Source organism: Pogona vitticeps, chromosome 2 (genome assembly GCF_051106095.1).
Source record: "Pogona vitticeps strain Pit_001003342236 chromosome 2, PviZW2.1, whole genome shotgun sequence".
NCBI classification, from domain to species: domain Eukaryota; kingdom Metazoa; phylum Chordata; class Lepidosauria; order Squamata; family Agamidae; genus Pogona; species Pogona vitticeps.
This window is the reverse complement of record NC_135784.1, coordinates 171,439,956-171,460,817: the sequence shown is the minus strand read 5'-3', so window position 1 is coordinate 171,460,817 and position 20,862 is coordinate 171,439,956. Positions and strand designations below refer to the sequence as shown.

General features: G+C 48.8%; 1 protein-coding gene across 1 annotated transcript in view; it reads left to right on the top strand.

The window, feature by feature from the left end:
- The first annotated feature begins 396 nt into the window (after window positions 1-396).
- Window positions 397-20,862, top strand: part of ITGA5 (integrin subunit alpha 5) — a 78,394-nt gene continuing 57,928 nt past the window's right edge. The window contains exon 1 of the mRNA XM_072991239.2: window positions 397-741. Within this exon, the coding sequence (XP_072847340.2) occupies window positions 596-741 (146 nt within the window). The 5' untranslated portion in view covers window positions 397-595. The remainder of the gene's footprint in view (window positions 742-20,862) is intronic.

The following is a 20,862-nucleotide window of genomic DNA, read 5'->3' as shown; positions in this document are numbered from 1 at the left end:
CGCGGGCCGCTTTCCCCCCCCCCCCAAACTCCGAAGGGGCGCCTCTGTTCTGCCGGGCCGGAGAGGAGGGGGGGCGGGGAGAGACTGGCGGCGAGATCGCATCGCGTTTTCTTTTTTAAAAAATATATATAACTTCCCCCCCTCCCGTCCAGTACCAAAAAGGGGGGGGGGACGCGAGGGAGAAAAAGTCTCCTTCCAGCTTTTTAGCCGCGTGCTTTTTCCTGGCTCCTCTCCAGACTTTTTTCCCCAGCGCTGGCAGTTTAATGAGATCCATCCTGCCCACCCCACCCGGGTTCGTCCCGTCCCGTCGAGGGGGAGGGCGCGAAACTCCTCCTTTTGTGAGTCATTCCCAGGGAGGGAGGGAGGACGGGCGGGCGGGGAAGGGGAGGCGGGGAGTCCTGGGCGGGAGCCCTCCTCACGTTCCGGGCGGCTCGCAGAAAGAGCACTCGGGCGCACCAGCCGGAGGGAGTCGCTTGTCGCCCGGCTGGGACTTGGTTTGACTCGCTCCGCGCCACCTCCGGCGGCTCCTCCGCTGCTGCTGCTGCTGCTTCTCCCTCCTCCTCTTCCTCTTCATCATCCCAGCCAGGCCCCAGCCATGCTGCCTCGGGCCCTGCTCTTCCTCGGCACCTTCTCGTGCGCCCGGGGCTTCAACCTGGACGCGGAGGCTCCGAAGGCGTTGCGCGGACCCGCCGGCAGCTTGTTCGGCTTCTCGGTGGATTTTTACCTCCCGGAGGAACGGGGGTGAGGAGACCGACCGAGGGGCTTCGAGGATCGGGAGGTTTGGGGAGGAGGGTGGGCGCGCGGGGGGAGGGCAAGAGGCAGGGTGGAACAGCCGGGGGGGCGCCTCTGATTCGGGGCCGTTAATGGGGGGCGCTGATCGACTGTAGGGGCGGGGCGGGGCGGGGCGGGGGAGGGGGCGAGGAGGATGTTTCCATTGATCAGGGTGGCCCGCGGCGCGCACAAGCGGGGGGGGGGGGCGATTTGCAAAAAGTCTTGGTCCGGACTTGGATAACTTCGCTCGTCAGGAGAAAGTGGCGAGGGGGATTGGCTTGGAGGCGGCGGGGAGGGCCGGGTGGGGTGGGGTGGGCGCCCCCGCGTCCCTCCAAATCACGCCCCCTCTCCCCTCGGGCTGGCCTGCCGCCCGCGCTCGCCTCCTTCCATCCCCGCTAAGTGGTTGCAGACCCACCGTCCCCTTTGCCTGGTGCACGCCGCCGCCGCCGCCTCCCCGCCCGCTCCCGTTACTCGGGATCTCCACACACCCCGCGGGCTCCCCAAACCCGCCCCGCTTGGGCGACGACAACGACGACGACGGAGGCTGCTCTGGCCGCTCTTCCAACGGGAGCCCCCAAACCCCACCGCCGTTGCGCCTGCAAGCGAGGCGGGAGGGGGGGACCTTTCCGCGCCCCCCCCAATAACCCCCAACTTTCGCCTCTCGTCCCCAACAGGCTCGGAACCAAGCATTTCCTGTAATCGGAGCTCACCCCTTCCGCGCTTGTTCCAGAGATTGGAGGTTGTGGGTGGGGGGGGAGGGAGAGAAGCAGGGGATCGCGCCGGGGCTGAGAGAACTGGGGGCGGAGGGGGGGGGAAGGCAACCCGAAGAGGACCCTTTTTGTCGGGACAGGTCTGGAAGGGAAGAGATCTGATATGGGATAGAGATCTTTGCAGGAGTCTGGGCGTCTGACTCCTCTCTCCCCCCCCCCCCCCAGGTGTACTTGGCAAAAGTTGCGGGCCTGGTCAAGAACTGAACTGATTTTCTTACTTGCTTTGTGTGGCTCCCTGGGTTGGTTGGCTGGTTTGTTTAAAGGCATTCGGTAAGGGAAAGTGCTTGAGATGGGAGGGAGAACATTATTCCAAAATCTTTGCTCTGGATATGCTGGACAAAGGGTCTGATGTGGAGCAGAGTGTTCACCTTTAACCCATATCCTCCCACCCTGGGGAGCTGGGCTCTGCCCACACTGGTGGTAACTGGGGAAAAAAAAAAGAAAACATGTTCGGATAGATAGACAGATTCCTTTCCACGCCAGCCAGGATGTGCCTGGTCTCTAAAGGGTCCAGTGTACATTCCTTACTTTACCCATGGGATGGATCAAGAGAGGATGCTGCTGGAAAGGATGGTGGTAGCCGTGTGGTTGGATACTCCCATCTCCCCCCTCTGGCTGGGCTATGGAGCACTCTGACAAAAGTGCTGGTCACAAACATGGGAAAGCTATTTCCCCTGGATGACACCTCCCATGACACCCCCCCCCCGCCGAGCCAGCCAGGCAAGGACATTTGGGGAATTTGTAGTCCTAAAAACTAATTTTTCCCAAGCCGTGGTTTCATGTGTGTACACACACACACACATGCACACGCATGTAATTGGAAAGTGTGGCTCAAGTCACTGATGAGGGCAGCATCTGGTGGGAGAAGGATTTTAGAGGAGACCCAAGTAGGATTTGGAATGGATGGGCATTGAAGACTGCCCTGTTTCCACCTTCCGGATGATGCTGTCCTGCTTCACAGATAGGTTGTGCATTTCATTGGCGCCGCCACAAAGAGACACAGAGGTGGCAGAAATAGCTCCATGTGTGTATTTGAAGACTCACTCTCCAGAAAGTCTTCTGTGATTGCTGTTTCACTTATTCTTATTTGCTTGAGAGTGAGTCTTGTTTAATTTACTGGGTCTTAATTATTTCCAAGTAAACAGGCACAGGATCACAGGCAACAGCATCAGTAGAGAGTGGACTTAGGTCGTGCCCTCTATTCAGTAGGACTGAATATCAAACTGTCCTTTTGAGCTTTGTTTGCTGAGATGAGAGCTAAAACATACTGGCAAACAAGGTCTGAATAAGTGTTAGGGAAGGCGGGAGGGGGGGAGGAATCCCACACTTTCCAGTTTAGTTTAAACATCTCCTGATTATAGGAACCAAAGAATGGTCTTGGAATGGTTTTTGGTGTTTTTTTTTAAAAAAAGCAATAACCAGGCTGCAATATGCCGTCTTTGGTACACACCCTTTTAATGTAGCCATTTATGTCCAAAGGAGCTGGAAAGAGACAGCAGCACCATTTAGAAAGTTTGCAGCTCCACCCCTACCCACCCCTTCTCGTCTTCACTCACACCATCATCCCACTGACATGACTTTTTAAAATGATTTTTTTAAAAAAGCAATTTGATTTCAATCATTATTTAAAAATTTAAAAATCAGTTTTTATTTAAATAGTCAAAAAAAACCCTGAATTTTAATATTTAAATCATGATGTGATTTAAATCAACTTGATTTAAATCAAGTCCACCTCGGGTTTGAGTGTTTTTATTTGGTAGGACTGCAGGAGAAGCACCCATTAGATTGTGTCCCTTATGAACATAGGTGTGTAAAACCAACATGTATCTACTCAAGGGTAGGTTCCTTGATGTGTTTAAGGTTGGTGCCGAAGAGAGGCAAAAACACCCCACTCACTTTCTAACTTCATGGTGTTTTCTGCTGAGTAGGGCTGGCTCCAGAAATTTTTTGCTGCCTGAGGCAAAGGACAAGGTGGTGCCTACTCCTATCTCACACGTCGAAGCTGATTAGACTGGCAGTTGAATGTTACCTAACCTTTGGCATCTAAGTAGCATCGTCTACTAAACCGGGGGTGGGGTGGGTGGGGTGGGGTGGGTACAGGCTAGTTTAGCCTTGTAGTGTAGTGGTTAAACTGCAGTACTGCAGCCAAAATTCTGCTCATGACCTGGTAGCTGGCTCGAGGTTCACTCAGCCTTCCATCCTTCCAAAGTTGTTAAATTGAGTGCCCAGTTTGCTGGGGTGGGTGTGTGTCAATGTGTACCCTGCACAATTAAATTATAAACTGCCCAAAGAGAGTTTTAGATGCTATGGGTGATATGTAAGCAGCATACTTTTGCTTTGCTTTTTTTTAAAATGGAGACAAGAATGAGGTATGCTTGAATTTACCATCCCACTGTGTTCCCTCCAGCATCTGCGGTCTGAGGTAGCTGCCACCCTTTGCCTAGTGGTAGGACTGACTCCATTGCTCAGAAGGAACAATGTGTTCCTTGGTTCTTGCCCTCACTTCGTATTAAGATTTGACTCTGTGCCTACTGTCGCTGGGACCTATCACACACTTTTATTTCCCTTGAAAGCTATAGAGAGGGAGGCCAGGGGTCCCTGCTATGGTGCAGGCATTTTCCTACATTGACTGGCTGGTTGGAAGCAGGAGGGTCAGAAATGTACCTGTGGGGCTTTGGCACCAGACACAGAAATTTAGAGGATGCAAAGTTTTGTTGCTGGAAGGGTGAAAACCTGCCCGCCCTCAGAATGCACATCGCTTCTTCTTGGGCAGAAGGAAACACAAACCAAGCAAGCGCAGCACAGAACCCTCAGGTCAGACCTTCCTCCCAATCTCATGGGGCCCAGGCTGAACCAAGAGGACAGCAAAGCCCTTAGGTGCCGAAGTGGCTAGTGAGGGCTCTGAGGATAATGGTGATGAGTTCCCTCCCCTCTGCCTTCACACTGCTCCAGGAGAAGGCAGTGTCTTGGAAAAGGAGCACAGGACCAAAGACAAGATCCTGCTAAAGGAGCACAGGAAGGGTCGTACCAGGCAGCCTGGCTGGATTGTCCCACTGCTTCAGAGAGTTCAACAGCATTGATGGCCTAAAATGTGTCCCTGTGATAGACCTCTCCCTCAGGAGAATCCATGTGCCATTCCACTTCTCAAAAGTAACTGAGACTGTTACTTTTAGGGACTTTCAAAACATGTAGCAGCACGGCATAAGCCAGCACTTGAGCCATATAATACTCTTCCATTGGGTGGCACTAAATAAAAAGTGGCAATTACGTGGCAGGAAGAGGGAAGTTATTTTCTTACATTAATGCTGTTGGAAAAGTCATTCCATCACAAGTAACTCATGGGCTGAAATGGGGTAGCAAATTGCAGCTCAAGTAGGCCCACTGGCTCCGTGGGGCTTTGGTGAGTTGACTTCACAGAAAATTCCATTGATTCAGTGGGCCTACTCTAGTTATTACGTGCTGTTGATTTCAGCCATGTCTGTAACTGTGTTGACTGCTACAACTCCATTCATAATTGGGGCTGATGCTGGAGGTTCCTTGGGCCAGCCCTGCCTCTGCTTCCCAATTTCTTGGTCTTCTCATTGTTTCTCCCTCTCTCCTCTCCTTCTTTCCCCCTCCTTCCTCTGATGCATCTGTTGATTTGCTGGATTTCGGATCAGTTACACTTCACAGGGTTTGGAACTGATTACACTCAAAGGACTTGTAAAATAAAGCTGAGGGCTGAAAACATCACTGGGGTCCCAGGTTGCACACCCCTACTCTAGGGCGGATAGGTAAGCCCAGCGTGTTGAATCCTGAAAGCTTGGCATTGGGACATATCTGGGCAGCTAATCTATTGTGATCAAGGGATAAATAAGGACCTAGTCATGCTTCAGTCCATGGGAAAGGAAATTAGATGCTTGTTTCAAGTGCCGGTGATATCCGGGGTGGTCCATCTGAAGCCATTCTCTAATTTCAGCTCCATTCTGCATGGCTCACCTATGGATTGATGGGATCCTGTTCTCAAGGAAGAACAGGTTTCTTTGTTATGCGTTTCGTAGTGCTTCATATCTGTTTTATGTTTTAGTTAATGCCTGTTATGTTTTAATTATATTTATTTTATTTGGCATGATTATTAATCCCTGGGGTTTTCATTTTGAAGAGAAAGTCAGGGTACAAATCAAATAAAACAAATTTAGATTGGAGCTCATGGGGCTTGAACCTGAAGCTTCTGCACAGAAGTGTGTGCTTTTCCATTAAGCTATATAGGCTTTCCCTGCAAGAGGCCACCATATTTTTAACATGTGGACCCTGCAGCATTTGCAAATCTGACATTTTGTTGGGTGGCCAGGACAGAGTTGGCTGCTGGTGAGGGCTCTGGGCGGGAAATGTCAGCATTGGCTTTTCTTTCTTTCTTTCCCCCTTTTAATTACAGGAAGGGTTGGTTGAAGCAAAGGGTGGGTTGAGGCCAGAATTCCCTTCCTGGCAGGCTATCCAGGTCTGCCATTGATGTGCCAATGATTCTTGTTCATCTGAGACATTCCCTCTTTTATGGTTCCTGTCCCTGGTAGTTTGGTGTCCTCCCTTTGGCCTGTTTGGAAGGAATGGGTGGAGATGCCTTTTAAAACAGACATTCCCAACCTGGTGCCTGCATACAGTATATGGTGGACTGTAGTTCCCCTTGTCCTCTGATGGGAACTATTTGTCCAGAGTACCAAATCAGGAAGTGCCATTCATTCTGTTTGAACACAAACCCTGGAAATTATCCAGGAGTTCTACAGACAGAATTTTGGGAGTCCCAGTCCACAGGCCCACACCTATGGATATTTACATTTCTCTCACCTGATAAGGGCTTATCTCAGGCTTTGCTTTCTGTTTGTAATATACAAAAAAGAGGCAATTTTCTGCTGTGCTTCCTGGGAGGTATCATCTCCTTTCCTCTTAGGCTGTTAGAGGGTACCTCCTGAAGAACTACGAAACACTGTGACACTTTCCCATTCTGTGGGATAAACTTCCATCTGAGGTGTGACAGGTTTCAACCTTCCTAACTTTTAGGAAGCTACTTAAGACGGAACTTTATAAAGTGGCCTTCAAGAACATATTTCCAGCGGTTTTGAACTTTTAATCTTTAAATGTAGGTTTGTTTGTTTGATGAATTGGTCATTGTTATATTGTTTGGGTTTGTGGGTGGGGGTGTCTGGAGGGTGGGTGGGATGTTTGCCAATCTATTTTGTAAACCACCCAGAGTAGGGGTGTCACTAAATTGGGCAGTATATGAATAGAACAGAATAAAATAATTGTGATTGAAGAAGTGGACCCGTGACAGCTCAGGGGAAAGTACAATTGGTTTTGTCTTAAAGGTGCCATGATATTTTTATTTTGTTTTTGCTGAAATAGACTGACTTGGCTTCCTCTAGGAATGGGAAGGGGAGCAAGTGAAGTTGAAAACAGAAGGCAACCATTACTGTTCAGGTGCTGCAGAACCCATCATTTTAAAAGGACTGTGCAGATTCCTCCCCCATCCCACCCACAGGTTCCAGTCCATTTTTCTGCGTCTCTTGCGCACTTTGAAGCGGATGTGCACAGATGTAAATGTATGCACAAAAATCCAGTTTATTGCTTCCTTTCCCCTCCTCTCCAGAGTACCTACCCAGACAGTTAATGTGGCTGAGGAGGGTAACTATTCCAATAATAATAAATGTAGCCATCCGTACAGGACTGGAAGTTCTATTAAGCTTTTTTAAAAATAGAATTATTTTCTCATCAAAGTAGGTGAGCGATTTGTTATATACAAAGTAATTCCTTCTGAACCGGAGCATTTCTGAGTCTGTGGATCCAGGTTGCCTTCGTTTCTTGGTGCTTTTGGTTGCTGCACTTACTGTGTTTTTATTACCCCAAGTGCCGTGGATTCAATGCCTAAGGGAGGGGTGTGGGAGAGAATATGGAACCTCCAGGTGGGCTGGTTTCTCATGCAGTTGGAATGTTCTTTCCTGGAGAGCTTGGTGCCTCAGTGGGTCTTGGTGCCTTTGTGTTATCCCCAAGGCTGTGGGTTGAAGGGGTGGAGCAGGGTTGATAAGGCAGACCTTATGCTTTGCTTACAGAACACATCCTTAGTCCTCACTGTCTGCCCCAAAGGGTGGGAAACTCCCTTTGAGACCATGGAGAATTTCTGTCATTCAGTGTCGATCAGTGGTTCCCAACCTTGGTCCCCCAAATGTTCTTGGACTAAAACTCCCAGAAGCTAGATAGCTCAGTAGTTGAGATCTCGGGCTGCCAAGCCAGAGGTTGGGAGTTTGATTCCCACTCTGCCTCCTTGTCAGGGGCTGGACTTGAAAGGTGGTCCCTTTCCAGCTCTGCAGTTCGAAGGTTATTATTATTGTTCTAAGCCTTAACCACTGACTGTGCTGTTCAGGATTTCTGGGAGTTGCAGTCCAAGAGCACCTGAGAACTGAGAGCCTCTGGAGTAGACAATAGTAAGTTGGATAGGCTGATGTTTTGGGTCAGTATAGGGCAGCATCCCATAGTGGACAGAAAAGAGAGTTCAACAGTATATGGATTGATCTCAGGTATGAACGTGAAGGATATGATTTCATAATGTTACAACTGTGGAACTATAAGGGACCCTACGGATCTTTGACTCCAGCCCCTTGTCAAGGAGGCACAACGAGGATTTGAGCTCTCAATCACAGGCTCTGCAACCGGAGACCTAAAGCACTGAGCTATCCAGCAATTGTTATGGAGATACTTGTGTTCCTGTTTTTCCCTTGCAGTTAATTGGAGGCCCAGATTTTCTTGTCTTTTCCTACTGCTTTGTCTCTCTTATCTGTCTTATTTGATGCTACATCCCCATCTAGTTCTTCATTTTATTTCTATGCTTCCTTTCCCAGTTATTGGACTCAAAGCAAGATTGTTTCTCCTGCCTGGCTGTAATGGTGCTCCAGGCTTTCAGGCAGGAGTCCTTCCCAGTCCTATTAGGGGACACCAGGAACTGAACGTGGGAACTTCCGTGTGCCAAGCGTGCCTGCTACCACAGAGCTGTGGCCTTTGTGTTTCTTACATTCGGCTGTGTTACAAATGTTTCCTATCTTTTTCACTTGCACAGCTAGGAGTCTTCAGTAATCATAGAAGCTGCCATATTATGCAGTAAATGGCTGCTTTTGTTGCTGCTTTGCACTTTCTTAATGTCAGATGTTTGTTAGCTAAATGTTGCAGAAATGATGTGGCCTCTGCCCAGAGGAACTTACAACAGGCATGAGGTGGCCAAGGGAGGGATGCAGCCCTTATAGCTGAAATCTGTGCGTATTTATTCTCCAATGGATCCCACTTGGCCAGTGTGGTATTAAAACACTGTAAAAGAAATAAGCTCCATTCAAAATCCTCTTGTGCAGTTACGCCATCGTAATGCCAGCAACATCAGTTGGAAGAGAACTGATCATGTTAATAAACTGCCAAAGCTATCTGTTGTGTGCTCAGTTGCATGATTTGGTATGCTAAAGACAGAAGGTATTTATGGTTATTTCTTACCTTGAGTTAATGCACTTTCAACAGTTAACACCATTACGACTGTCCTGGCATAACTATGCAAGAAGATCTTGGCCTGGGACTTGCATCTGGGTCGATATGCTTGTGGGCATAGTCTGAGTGTCTAAAATGAATGCTCCTGGGAGCATTGTTGTTCCAGCCACTGTACTCATCTTGCTTTTGTTCTCAGATGGGCATGGGTCAGCTGCACTTGCACAGGTCTGAGGGACTGTTTGGTTGAACTTCCATGTTCAGTGACCATACCTCCAAATGCTAAGTGCTTCAGAGTAAACAAGAAGGGAAGGGGTTTGCTCTTATGCTGTGCCTGTAAGATTCTTAAGGCAGGCAACTGTTCAGCACAGAAGTTGGGAGCTTGTAGCCCTCCACCTGTTGTTAGACTACAATTCCCATCTGCCCTAGCTAGCATAATCAGTGGATGATATACCAGTGGATGGGCGCACATTCCTCCCCCCTGCTTTAACAGAAGATTTGTAGACTTTTCAGCATTCTTGAGCTACTGTGTATGTAATCCTAAGCGGAGCACTTGTTTTCTTGCCCAGCTTCCACTTTCCTAGGGTGGCGGGGTATGCAGGTGAGGCCGAAGAGGATGGCCTAAGAAAGAGGGAGGCGAGAAAGAGGGTGGATTCAGGAATGTGTTGTTATCCCAAAATCCATCCCTCTTTAATTCCTAGATAGAGATGGCTCCTGGCTTTGCTCTGTCTGAATTGCCCTTTGCACCGTCTGCTGGAGCAAAAGTGTTGCCAACCTCAGGCTTGGTAAATAGATAACTGCTCACTCTGTGTTGGGTGGCTAGTAGCTGTTGTGCCTCTGTAGGGCTGGGGTGGGGCAGGGTGTTTCTCCCACAAATATACTACAAAATTAGGTGACCCACAACCTCTCTACTATGCGACTGGCTGTTGCTAATTAGTCCATTATGCAGCAGAGAGAATGAAGGCAGGGTGAGAGAGAGAGAGAGAGAGAGAGCCACATCAGGAGGAGACTTGTGTTGCTGAGTAAACGATTACACACCAAAAGTCATGGACAAAACGTGTGTTGCAGCTGAGACACAGGGCACAAAAACATGGGTCATGTTTGATAGTTTGGTTTAATATATCCTAGCTTCTTCAAAAGCTCATCATAGTTTCCTGCTTAGATAAAACAAAGAGCCATGATTAATTAGAGGATTCACAATTTGGCTGGGAAACAAAAAAGGGTGCATTCAAAGGTCAAGACTTCACCATGAACTGAGATGGGATCATCCAAACTCAGCTAAGGGGTGGGTGTTCCCATTTAGATGGAGATCATGTAGGCCCCTACCGTCATTAGGAACTGTTCCTGCATGCATGGGCTGAGGTGCATATGTTGCTCGGGGTGAGCAAGTGTGTGTTTACGCGCACATGCATGTATGATCTGCCGTGCCTTGGAGGCCAGAAAGGTTACTGCTTAAGCCAAGTTTTGCATAATTATTATTAAAGCCAAGCTCTGCGTGATTATTATTAATGAAGCAAACTACTAGAAGGTGTACATAGCACTGGTGTGATGTGTTCCATATTTGCACCGTCTTCCCTTAAATGACAGGACAAGATGAGGTTTCTTGCAGTGTTCTGCACATGTTCAAAGTAGGTGTTAGGAGAAAGGGGCACCAGGTTACAGCTGTGGATTTCACTGGATTCAGTACTCTTGAAGAAAATAGTGTTTTCATGTCTCCTGAGGCTCGTTGTGAGAAGAAACACATGCCACCAAAAGCACTCACAAATCTTCAAGGCTTTTGGGGAGTAAAATGTGCACACATTAAAACTGCGAACAGGCAAAAAGGCTCACAATGGGGAAACTCTGGTTCAAAGACACAATTTGCTCATGGTGAGGGAAGGCATGAAAGGGGACGTGGTGGCGCTGTGGGCTAAACCGCAGAAGCCTGTGCTGCAGGGTCAGAAGACCAAACAGTCGTAAGATCGAATCCACGCGATGGAGTGAGCTCCCGTCGCTTGTCCCAGCTCCCGCCAACCTAGCGGTTCGAAAGCATGCAAATGCAAGTAGATAAATAGGGACCACTTCGGTGGGAAGGTAACAGTGTTCCGTGTCTAAGTCGCACTGGCCATGTGACCACGGAAGATTGTCTTCGGACAAAACGCTGGCTCTATGGCTTGGAAACAGGGATGAGCACCGCCCCCTAGAGTCGAACACGACTGGACAAAAATTGTCAAGGGGAACCTTTACCTTTTAGGGAAGGCATGAATTAGATACTGTAAAATGAGTGTGGAGTGCAGGAAAGACATGTTTGAACAAAATTTGGTGCAAAAATGCAAATCTGTTTGGAACAAGTGCCACAAAATTGACTGGTTTTTGCTATCCTATGGGAGTTCAGCTCTCTCTCACACACACATCCAATGTCTCCCAGGAGAAGAACCAGCCTGTGTAGCTTTGGAAGAGTTGCACAGTCACAGAGCACTCCCGGAAAAAGGGAACAGTAAACCACTCCTGGGTATGCTATACCTAGGAAACTCAACTGCATGTGCAAACAGAATACTTCTGAGAAGAATTCTGTATTTCACTCCTTCAGACAAGGAGGGGCCCTGGCCAAATTAGGGAAACTCAGCCACCTAGTGGAACTTACTTCGTTTGCATTGATATCCACAGAGAACCCCTTTGCAGACATTGTAAACTCATGAAGGGTGGAGATGCAACAGCCAAGTTGCTGCAGTAGCTGGGAGAGTGGCCACTAAATGTGCTGGCATAACGAGTGGAGGGGAGGTGGCCTGAGTGGCCTCTTGCCCTCTGCACTTATTCCTTTTTTGGGGTGGGGTGGGGAGTCTTTTTAAGATCCATACGAGTGGAGTTGTTCAAAGGGTATGGAGGGAGTCCAGCAACTGCCAGTGGGCACCAAGGATGGGCCAGGAGATGTACTAGGGGATCAGCTACGCAGGCCAAGAGATGAAGTTGGTTCCTGATGAAGGGAGTGCATTTGGAGGAATGGGTCTCAAGGGGAAGAGTTGTCGCACTGGTGTAGGATCGAGGAGGACGGAGTCCAGCTCCACCACAGAAAATTTGTCTCATGCAGTCGGGCACCTCCTTCCCTTTGATTCCAAGGGAGAGAAACCTCATGTCTTGCAAGGGAAGAGCTTTGATGAGGGCCTCCAGGGACTGTCTCTGTTCCTGGTTAAGTCTAGAGCCAGCATTTCTCTTTGCTCCTCAGCCAGGCGTGTGCCCCCCTCGCTTTCCCCGCTCAGCTGGCCTAGCCCCAGGCAATATTGGGCCAGAGGTGGTTTTGTGTTTGTTCTCCCTCCGCTCCCGCCCCCCCCCCCACGGACACATTGTGGCTTTAGTGAAGTCAAGTTGGCACTGATCTGAAGAGCACAGGATTGCTAACTGCAAGGGGTGAGAAGACCAGGGAGGGGAGTAAGCTTGGAGTGGCAACTCTTTCTTGCTATTTTCTGTATGTGTGCATTACCAAATATATTAGCTTGGGTGAATCAAGCGGTGATGGACAGCATTTTGACATGTTTTCCTCTCAGTTTAAGCTGCCATTCTCAAGGGCAAGAAGGGAAGGGAAGAGAAACAGAAAGTTCATAGCACAGGTCCATGGAGGTGCCATCAGATAAGCATAGTGTAGATTTTCAAGAACCCCATTCAGCGGTCAAATTCACCAAGTGTACTCCTGTTAAATCACCAATTTCTACCAGATGCATCTTCCTGAATTAGGCATCCTCCAGATGTGTTAGATTACATCATCTATCACCTCTGGCTGGGCATGATGGAAGCTGTAGACCAACATCAGGAGGACAGCAGATTATGAAAGGATCATATACTAGATTGATCCAGTACACACACACTCTTTCTCATGCTCTACCAGGACATCAGTGGAGTTTTCAGCCTCTCCCACTGATCTCTGTCCAGCTGTTGTCATCTTCCACTAGAGCAACTGCCTACTTCTCCCTATTCCTGCCGCCTTGGTATCAAATGTCTGGGTAGGTTTGCTTCCTTCTAGGGTGCACCTAGATCAGATTACAGTTCCCAGGGTTCCTTAGATGGAGCATGGCCAGCAAAAATAGTGTAAATTTGTGTTAAAGTTTCAACTGAAAGAGGATAGACAACAAAAAGCAGGAAGGGCATTTACTGTACAAGTTTGGAAAGTTCGGTGAAAATACAGGTTTGGTTATGGACAGAAGATCAATCTGGATCCACTGGCAGATCTTTTGGGTGATTTTCATTTGATCAACAAGAATTTCTGACCCTCCAATTTTTAAATAAGAGAAGCAAGGATATGGACACCTCAAATTCCTTTCCTCGGCATGTGTATCTCCTACACTCTGCTATCTAATCCCTTCTTGAAACTTGCCTTTTCTGTGGAGCATTTTGCCTGAGCCGGTGACTTGTTCCCAACTTTTTTTGACTCATGGCTCCCATGACTTTCTAGTCATGGCTCCCCCAATACAATATTTTGAAGGGGGGGGAGAAGGAGGGAAGCTCAGCCTAAGTAGTATTTCTGGAAATAATATTAATTATCACGGCTGTTATCTATCGCCGTGAAGGCTACCCTGCTAGCCTCCAATTTCAGAAGCCGCTGTTGTGTCGCCAAATCCCACTAGCTTTGCCATCGCTCCCTCCCTCTCCAATGAACAGACATGTGCCGCTGGTGCTCCCACCCCAGAAGGATGGCAGTGACTAAGCAAAAAAGGCCTTGTCAACTTCCAAAGCATCCTCAGCAACAGTGTGGCCCCCACTGCAGATGATACAGCCTTTCTCCCATTATGGCTCTTTCATGAGTCTTATACCCAGGGGATTGGACAACACTCTTCTTTCCTCAAAAACATACAGAACCCCCCCCTTAAAAGCCTACCCACCCAGGCCCAGCCCACTGCCTGATTCATTTGACCCTGGGGGGCATCTTATCTGGAACATGGCCAACACCTCTTCCTCCTTCCCCCTCAAAAAAGGGGCCAATGTCAGGTTGGCTCTTTTCCCTCAGGGGTGAAGGGTAGAGAGGAGGAGGAGTACAGAAAAAAAATTATTATAGTAGTGCTCTCTGGTTTTGCCTGGCAAAGCCGACCAGCAGGCTTCTATCCATGACTGGCGAGTAAGCAGTGTCGGCGGCGGCAGCTACTGTAATCCTTGCCTACCATATCTATGGTGACTGTGGGGCCAGGCCAGGCTCAGCTGAGCCTAGAAAAGGAAGCCTAAAGGAGCACAAGCGGGGCAGGTGGGGTGGCTCGCGGATGGCAGTGCCAGTCTGTCATGGGTTAGCTTACGCGGAGGCATTCATGGACTTGGCCAGTCATTGACTGTCCCTATACGATCCTTTGGGGGAGGAGAAGCCCAGCCTAAGGATTATGCAGCACCCCTGGCTGAGTCTGGCAGCACACCAGGGCAATGTGTCGCACACTTTGGGAATCACTGGCCTGAGCCCTTAATCACAAATTCTCTCTCAGAAGACTCAGAAGTGAGCAGATTTCTGTCTTGTTGGATCCAAGGGCAGAAGGCATTTAGAACCTACTCACCCTGTCTCTCCCCCCCCCCCCCCCGGGGATGAGACACTGGAGCTTACAATCAAAATGAATAAAAGATGTGTAATTAAGATGTGAAATGACTGTAAGCATAAAAAATGTAATACACATTTTAAAGAAACATAAATAAAAGAAGGCATGCTCCCGCTTACTTGGAACGAATGAGTTCTGAGGCCTGGGATATTATTTTGTGAAAAGTACCATAACTGAATACCCTTTATGGTGATTCTGTAGAAAGATCCACTCCCGGTTACCTCACTGGAGGTGGGTTCATTCTCTTTTCCCTTTCTTCTCCTTTCCCTCTCTGCAGTCACACACGATGTCATGTTAGGATATCATGAAGGCCTATCTCTTGCTGCCGCTGCTTCTCACTGCAGCTAGGGGTGCCGCAGAGAAAATCCAAAAGGTCAAGATGAGGCCACCACTGCTGTACCTAATGGGAGAAGCAGCAGAGAATCTTGACATTTTTGGCAACAGCCTCACATTTCTTGTAATATGTTCTTCCTTCCTGTCTTGTTTGGTATGAAGCACTCTTTCCCTGCTGAATTAGCCAGGCTTTCTGCAGCTCTCTCTCCCCGCCCTGCCCCTTACTTCCCTTTCTAGGGCTGAGCATGAAGCTTCTGGGGTTTAGTTTTATTCCTATGGGAGAAGAAAGAAAGAGATGCTTGTGGGATTCAGCTAGTGAAACACAATGGAAAACACAGGGATTTGCCCTTCGTATTTTTCTCCTGTGTGACTGACTGCACTTCTCCTCCTCACCAGCCCGCTCTTTGATTGGAGAAATTCGAACTCTCAACTTCTTTTCAAGGATTTCTGTGTAAAGCTACCGTATTTTTTGCACCATAAGACGCACTTTTTCCCCCTCCAAAAGGGGGGTAGAAAGTCTGTGCGTCTTATGGTGCGAAGGTGGTGACTTCGCCCCCACTGGCCCTGTGGGGGGGAGCGTCGCAAGGGTCCGATGGAGCCTTCCAGGACCCTTGCGATGCTCCCCCACCCCCCCACAGGGCCAGCGCAGGCGAAATCGCCAGCTTCCTGGTGGGGGGAACGTTGCAAGGGTCCTGGAAGCTCACTCAGACCCTTGCAACGCTCCTCCCACCGGCAAAATCGCCAGTTTCTGGGAGTGTTTTGAGGCTTCCCAAGCCTCAAAACACTCCGAGAAGCTGGTGATTTTACCCCCACTGGCCCCATGGGGGGTGGGGGTAGCGTGGCAAGGGTCCAAAGGAGCCTCCCAGGACCCTTGCCAGGCTGCCCCCACGGGGCCAGCCCTGGCGAAATCGCCAGGTTCTGGGAGTGTTTGGAGGCTTGGGGAGCCTCCAAACACTCCCAGAACCTGGCGATTTTACCCCCCCGGCCCCGTGGGGGGGTGGGGGTAGCGTGGCAAGGGTCCAAGGGAGCCTCCCAGGACCCTTGCCAGGCTGCCCCCACCCCCCCACGGGGCCAGCCCTGGCGAAATCGCCAGCTCCCAGGACCTTTTGAGAGGCTGGAAAGCTTCTCAAAAGGTCCTGGAAGGTCGCTATTTCGCCCATGCTGGCCCCGTGGGGGGGGGTAGCGTGGCAAGGATCTGGAAGGCCCCCTCGGACCCTTGCCATGCTACCCCCACCCCCCCACGGGTCCAGGGGGGCAAAATCGCCACCTTCTGGGGCTCTTTTGAAGCTTCCCAAGCCTTAAAGGAGCCCAGAAGGTGGCGATTTTGTCCCCTCTGACCCTCGGGGGGGGTCAGGGTGAGTCTCTAAAGGGTCCTGGAACACACTCTAGGACCCTTTGGAGGCTCACCCTGCCCCCCCACCAGGCTAGAGGGGGCGAAATTGCCACCTTCTGGGGCTCTTCTGAAGTTTTCCAAACCTCAAAAGAGCCCCAGAAGGTGGTGATTTTGCCCCCTCTGGCCTTCAGGGGTTCTGGTTGAGCCTCCAAAGGGTCCTAGGTTGTGTTCCATAAGACAGACCTCTCCATAAGGCTCACCAATTTTTAGGAGAAGAAAACAGATTTTTTTCCTGTTTTCTCCTCCTAAAAATTTGGTGCGTCTTATGGAGAGGTGCGTCTTATGGAGCAAAAAATATGGTAGTTCTGAGCTTGTGGTACTCACTTGTAGGCTGTCCCCCTCACCCTGTCCCTGCTGTCACACGCTTGGGTTGACTCCACTCTGCACCTTCCTGTGTGGAAAGCATGGAAATCTGACCGGGAAGTTCTCCTTGTGAGCAGCAGCTTGTGCATTGAGGCTCCGTGCTGTCCAGGCACCTGGTATCACAGATCATTGTGGAGGCTTATCTAATGGGGAGACCTGAAGCCTTTCCAAATTGGCAGTAGGATTGGACTTGAAGTGTCTTCCAACCTTGTGATTCTAAGAGTCCTGTTGAAACAAACTTTGTAGTGTTCATTCATTGGAATCCAAATGTGTGCATTAGGTTACTGGGCGATGCATCTTACAAGGTTGTATGAATTGGCCCTAATGCTACCTTCCCCAGTCCAACATGCTCCTGATATTCTTGACTACAACTCCCATAGCTGCCAGCCAAATGATGCAGCCTCTTGGCCATGCTGCCTGGCAATAATGGGAATTGTAGTCTTACACACCTGGAGAGCATCTGGAGAAGTCTTATCCAACTGAACTTTTCTGTGAGAAGACTTCTGTAGACAAATGCTTTCTTCCTTACATCCGTGAACCGGATGAAGAAAGTAGGACCTGTATGGGCCAGTTCACTGAGAAGGAGCATTTCTGGAGAGCTGCATTAAGAGCTGCTTCCCAAAGTCTGATCACTGGTCCCTCCACGGATCAGGCGTGCCTCTCTCTTCAAACTCACTTTGTAGATTCTGTGACTGAACCTGGTTGCTGTTACGAGCTGTCACGTCACGTCCAACTTACGACAACCCTATGGACTGTTGTGTGTTTTGTGCTGTCAAGTGAGAACCCCTAATCAGAGTTTTCAAGGTGAGTGAGATATTGAAGGAATGATTTTACCAGCCTCATCTCGCCCGCCCCCCTACATGGGTTTCCCTGACTGGGCGGGCATTCAAACCCAAGCCTCTTGAGCCTTAGTCTGTCACTCTTTGCACTGCTCCCTCCACCCTGGGCATTCCAATGAATTATTGGCCTCCAAAAATTCCTCTTGTCAACAGCTCTGCTTGGGTCTTCAAAATGCAAGACGGTGACTTCCTGGTACCCTTTTGCAATACAATGTCTCCTCAGTGTATCTGTTCAAGGCAAACCATCAGTCCTGCATCTTTTTTAAAAAGGCGCCAGGTAGCACATTCCACATTCCTTTTCCCAAGGAGGAATGGGGAGGAGGGAATTCTCTATCCAGCTCATTATGACATGCCGTCATTATCATCAAAGACCTTCGAGGGGACCAGATGCCTCTCCAGCAGGTTGCAGATTAACCAGTTCTGTTTTGTGTTGGCTGTTCATTCACCCACCTGAGCAAAGAGGCTGCCCTTAGAGGTGTAGGGAATGGCCATGGCCTGAGGGCAACCCCCCCCCCCCAATTCTGTCAGATCTGTTTGGACTCCTGGCATGTGGCCAGAGGTTACCATACAGGGGCTCCCAGTGGGAGGGCAAAACCCTTATCTCACAGCTTGACAAGGAAAGGAAAAGAAGACAACTGTGTTCATCAGAGTTTTCTTTTGAGTTTGGAAAAAAAAAGTCCTGCTATTTGGACGACAGCTTCCAAAATCTTGGTAAATTTCTCTGGGTGAAGTTTTCTGATTGTTATAATCCAGAAGGATGAGCTTTTCTAGGCTCTGGGTTCTTTCTACCGCCAGCCCTGCACACTTCTGTCAGCCATTGTCTCTGTTCCCTGACCCCCTTGGGTGAATCTCATCAGTTGCAAGTCTTTGCTAGAAGAGAACACACTTGTAATAAAGTCTGGTAGTGTGTTGCTTGAAGGCTGCCTCCCAGACAGAAAGTGGTTATGAAGAATGCTGTTAAGGTTGTCTTTTGATATATTAAGAAGTAGGCAGGGCTTGATGAAAAGGAAAAGTCTGCATCTCCCTGTCCTCCAGCAAGTGGCCCGTGAATAGCCCCCCCCCCCTCACCTTAACATTCAGTAAAGGGCAATATATTTGGTTTTGGGGTGGGTTCTTTAAATACAGAGTCTTTGTTTGAACAGAAGCCCTTCAACCATGTCTCTTTGTCTGCTGTGAATTCTGGAGGGCTAATCCTGCTTAATCCTGCTTGAGTTGGTTACACCCAAAACCCACCAAGGTTCTTGATTTGCCTCAAAGGTTAACAGGTTATGGCAAGCAGAGTTAGGAGAAAGAGAGATCCGTGGAGGTTGAGTAGGGAACAAGCTGTAAACAGTGGGCTAGCAGAATGCTACCTCCATCAGGAAAAGTTAAGAGAACAGAAAGATTGTGGTGGGGAAAGATGGTGAGAACATGCTACACAGAAAGCAGGCCTACTTTGTCTGTCTGCTGCTGTCACACACACACACACACATGTATGCACACAATTTAATCACAATAAACCCTGCTAAAAAGCTGTGGTAGAGCTTTGTAATCGTTTCGTTCGTTCGTTTAGTCATTTAGTCGTGTCCGACTCTTCATGACCCCATGAACCAGAGCACGCCAGGCCCTCCTATCCTCCGCTGCCTCCCGTAGTTGTGTCAATTTCATGTCGGTTGCTTCGCAGACACTGTCCAGCCATCTCATCCTCGGTCGTCCCCTTCTCCTCTTGCCGTCACACTTTCCTAACATCAAGGTCTTTTCCAAGGAGTCTTCTCTTCTCATGAGATGGCCAAAGTACTGGAGCCTCAGCTTCAGGATCTGTCCTTCCAGTGAGCATTCAGGGTTGATTTCCTTTAGAATTGATACTTTTGTTCTCCTTGCAGTCCAGGGGACTCTCAAGAGCCTCCTCCAGCACCACAATTCAAAGGCATCAATTCTTCGGCGGTCTGCTTTCTTTATGGTCCAGCTCTCACTTCCATACGTCACAGGCCATGAGCTTTGTAATAGACACTGCTTATTCATCCATAGCTTTTTTCTGCACAAACCAAAGGGACTAGAAACTTGTTTTTTGAAAGAAAGTTGAATTTCTTGGTGAAAGTCCATACTGTGAAAAAAGTGGCTCTATTTAGTGTTGTGTGTTGGTGGCTGAGTATTGGCCAGTAGGCTGTTGGTGTACGTTTTGCCTGTGTGTGGGAGTATCCCTTCCACACTTTGTTGTTAGGAACTCTGAATGAGGACAGTTTGCCTAATAAAAGCAAAGGCAGGTCAGACATCCCTGAAGTACCCTTAGAATTATTCTCTAAGCACTGAGCTGCCTGAAGACAGTGCTGGATATGTGGGGTGCCAGTGGGACTACCAAGCACTGGCCAGTGCTCTGTTGCCTACAACGCATGTCTTCCAGAATCCCTTGCAGTGTCCAGTTCTCCTGGGGCTCCAGAGGGAGTCCAAGGATGTGGAAAGATTTCTGAGAGGCTAGAAGCTACCAGGAACCATAAACCCGTTCAGCATTAGTTTGGCATGGCCACATTTGAACCCTTAACTACTTTATTTTTTAAAAGTCAGCATAGGGCAAAAATATGTACTTTGGTTGTTCCTGTTAGTTCTTTGTTCCTTAACAGTATTTTCTGGAACCCCCTGCTAAGGGATGCTAGGCTAGTCATTCTCCTGTTGCCTTTCTGCAGGCTGGTGGAGATTTTTTTAATTTGCACAGGCCTCTGGCATGTAGGCTAACTTTTCCTGCTGAGACATGCTTTGGTTCATGGGATGGGTGCACTGTTTCTCCTTGGTTGATGCATTTTTACTGTAATTCTCTAACATATTTTTAAAAAAGTTTTAAGCCATAGCTATCCAGTATAAATTTAAGAAATGAGTAAATAATAGAATTATTTACAGGAGGACCTGGCGTGCTCTGGTCCATGGGGTCACGAAGAGTCAGACACAACTTAAGGACTAAACAACAACAAATAATAATAAAATGGGTTTATGTTCTTCAGCCTTCATATAATGGCTCGCTCACCTAGATCTCAACAGAGCCCATGGCTGGTGTCCCTGCCCATGTATTCAAAACCCCTAGACAAAGCTTAATGGCCTATTCAACTACCCAGAGCAAAATGAGCAGCTGTCTTCCAGCCAGCCCCATTTCACGGCTGATCTGTTTCCTCTTGAGAAGCTCAGACTGTTATCACCTGCAATGTCTACATTTCCTGTTTACTTCCGAGGGAAGCCGTTATGACTTTAACTGTAGAGGTTGGAGGTGAACAGAGAATGACCGGATACAGCATTCTGTGAGACTGGGAGTAATTCAAGGTTTTCTACCTACCAGAACTGGGGCTCTCAGAACAAGGAGGCCTGTGGGGGTGGGGGGATGCCTTATTTCCTGA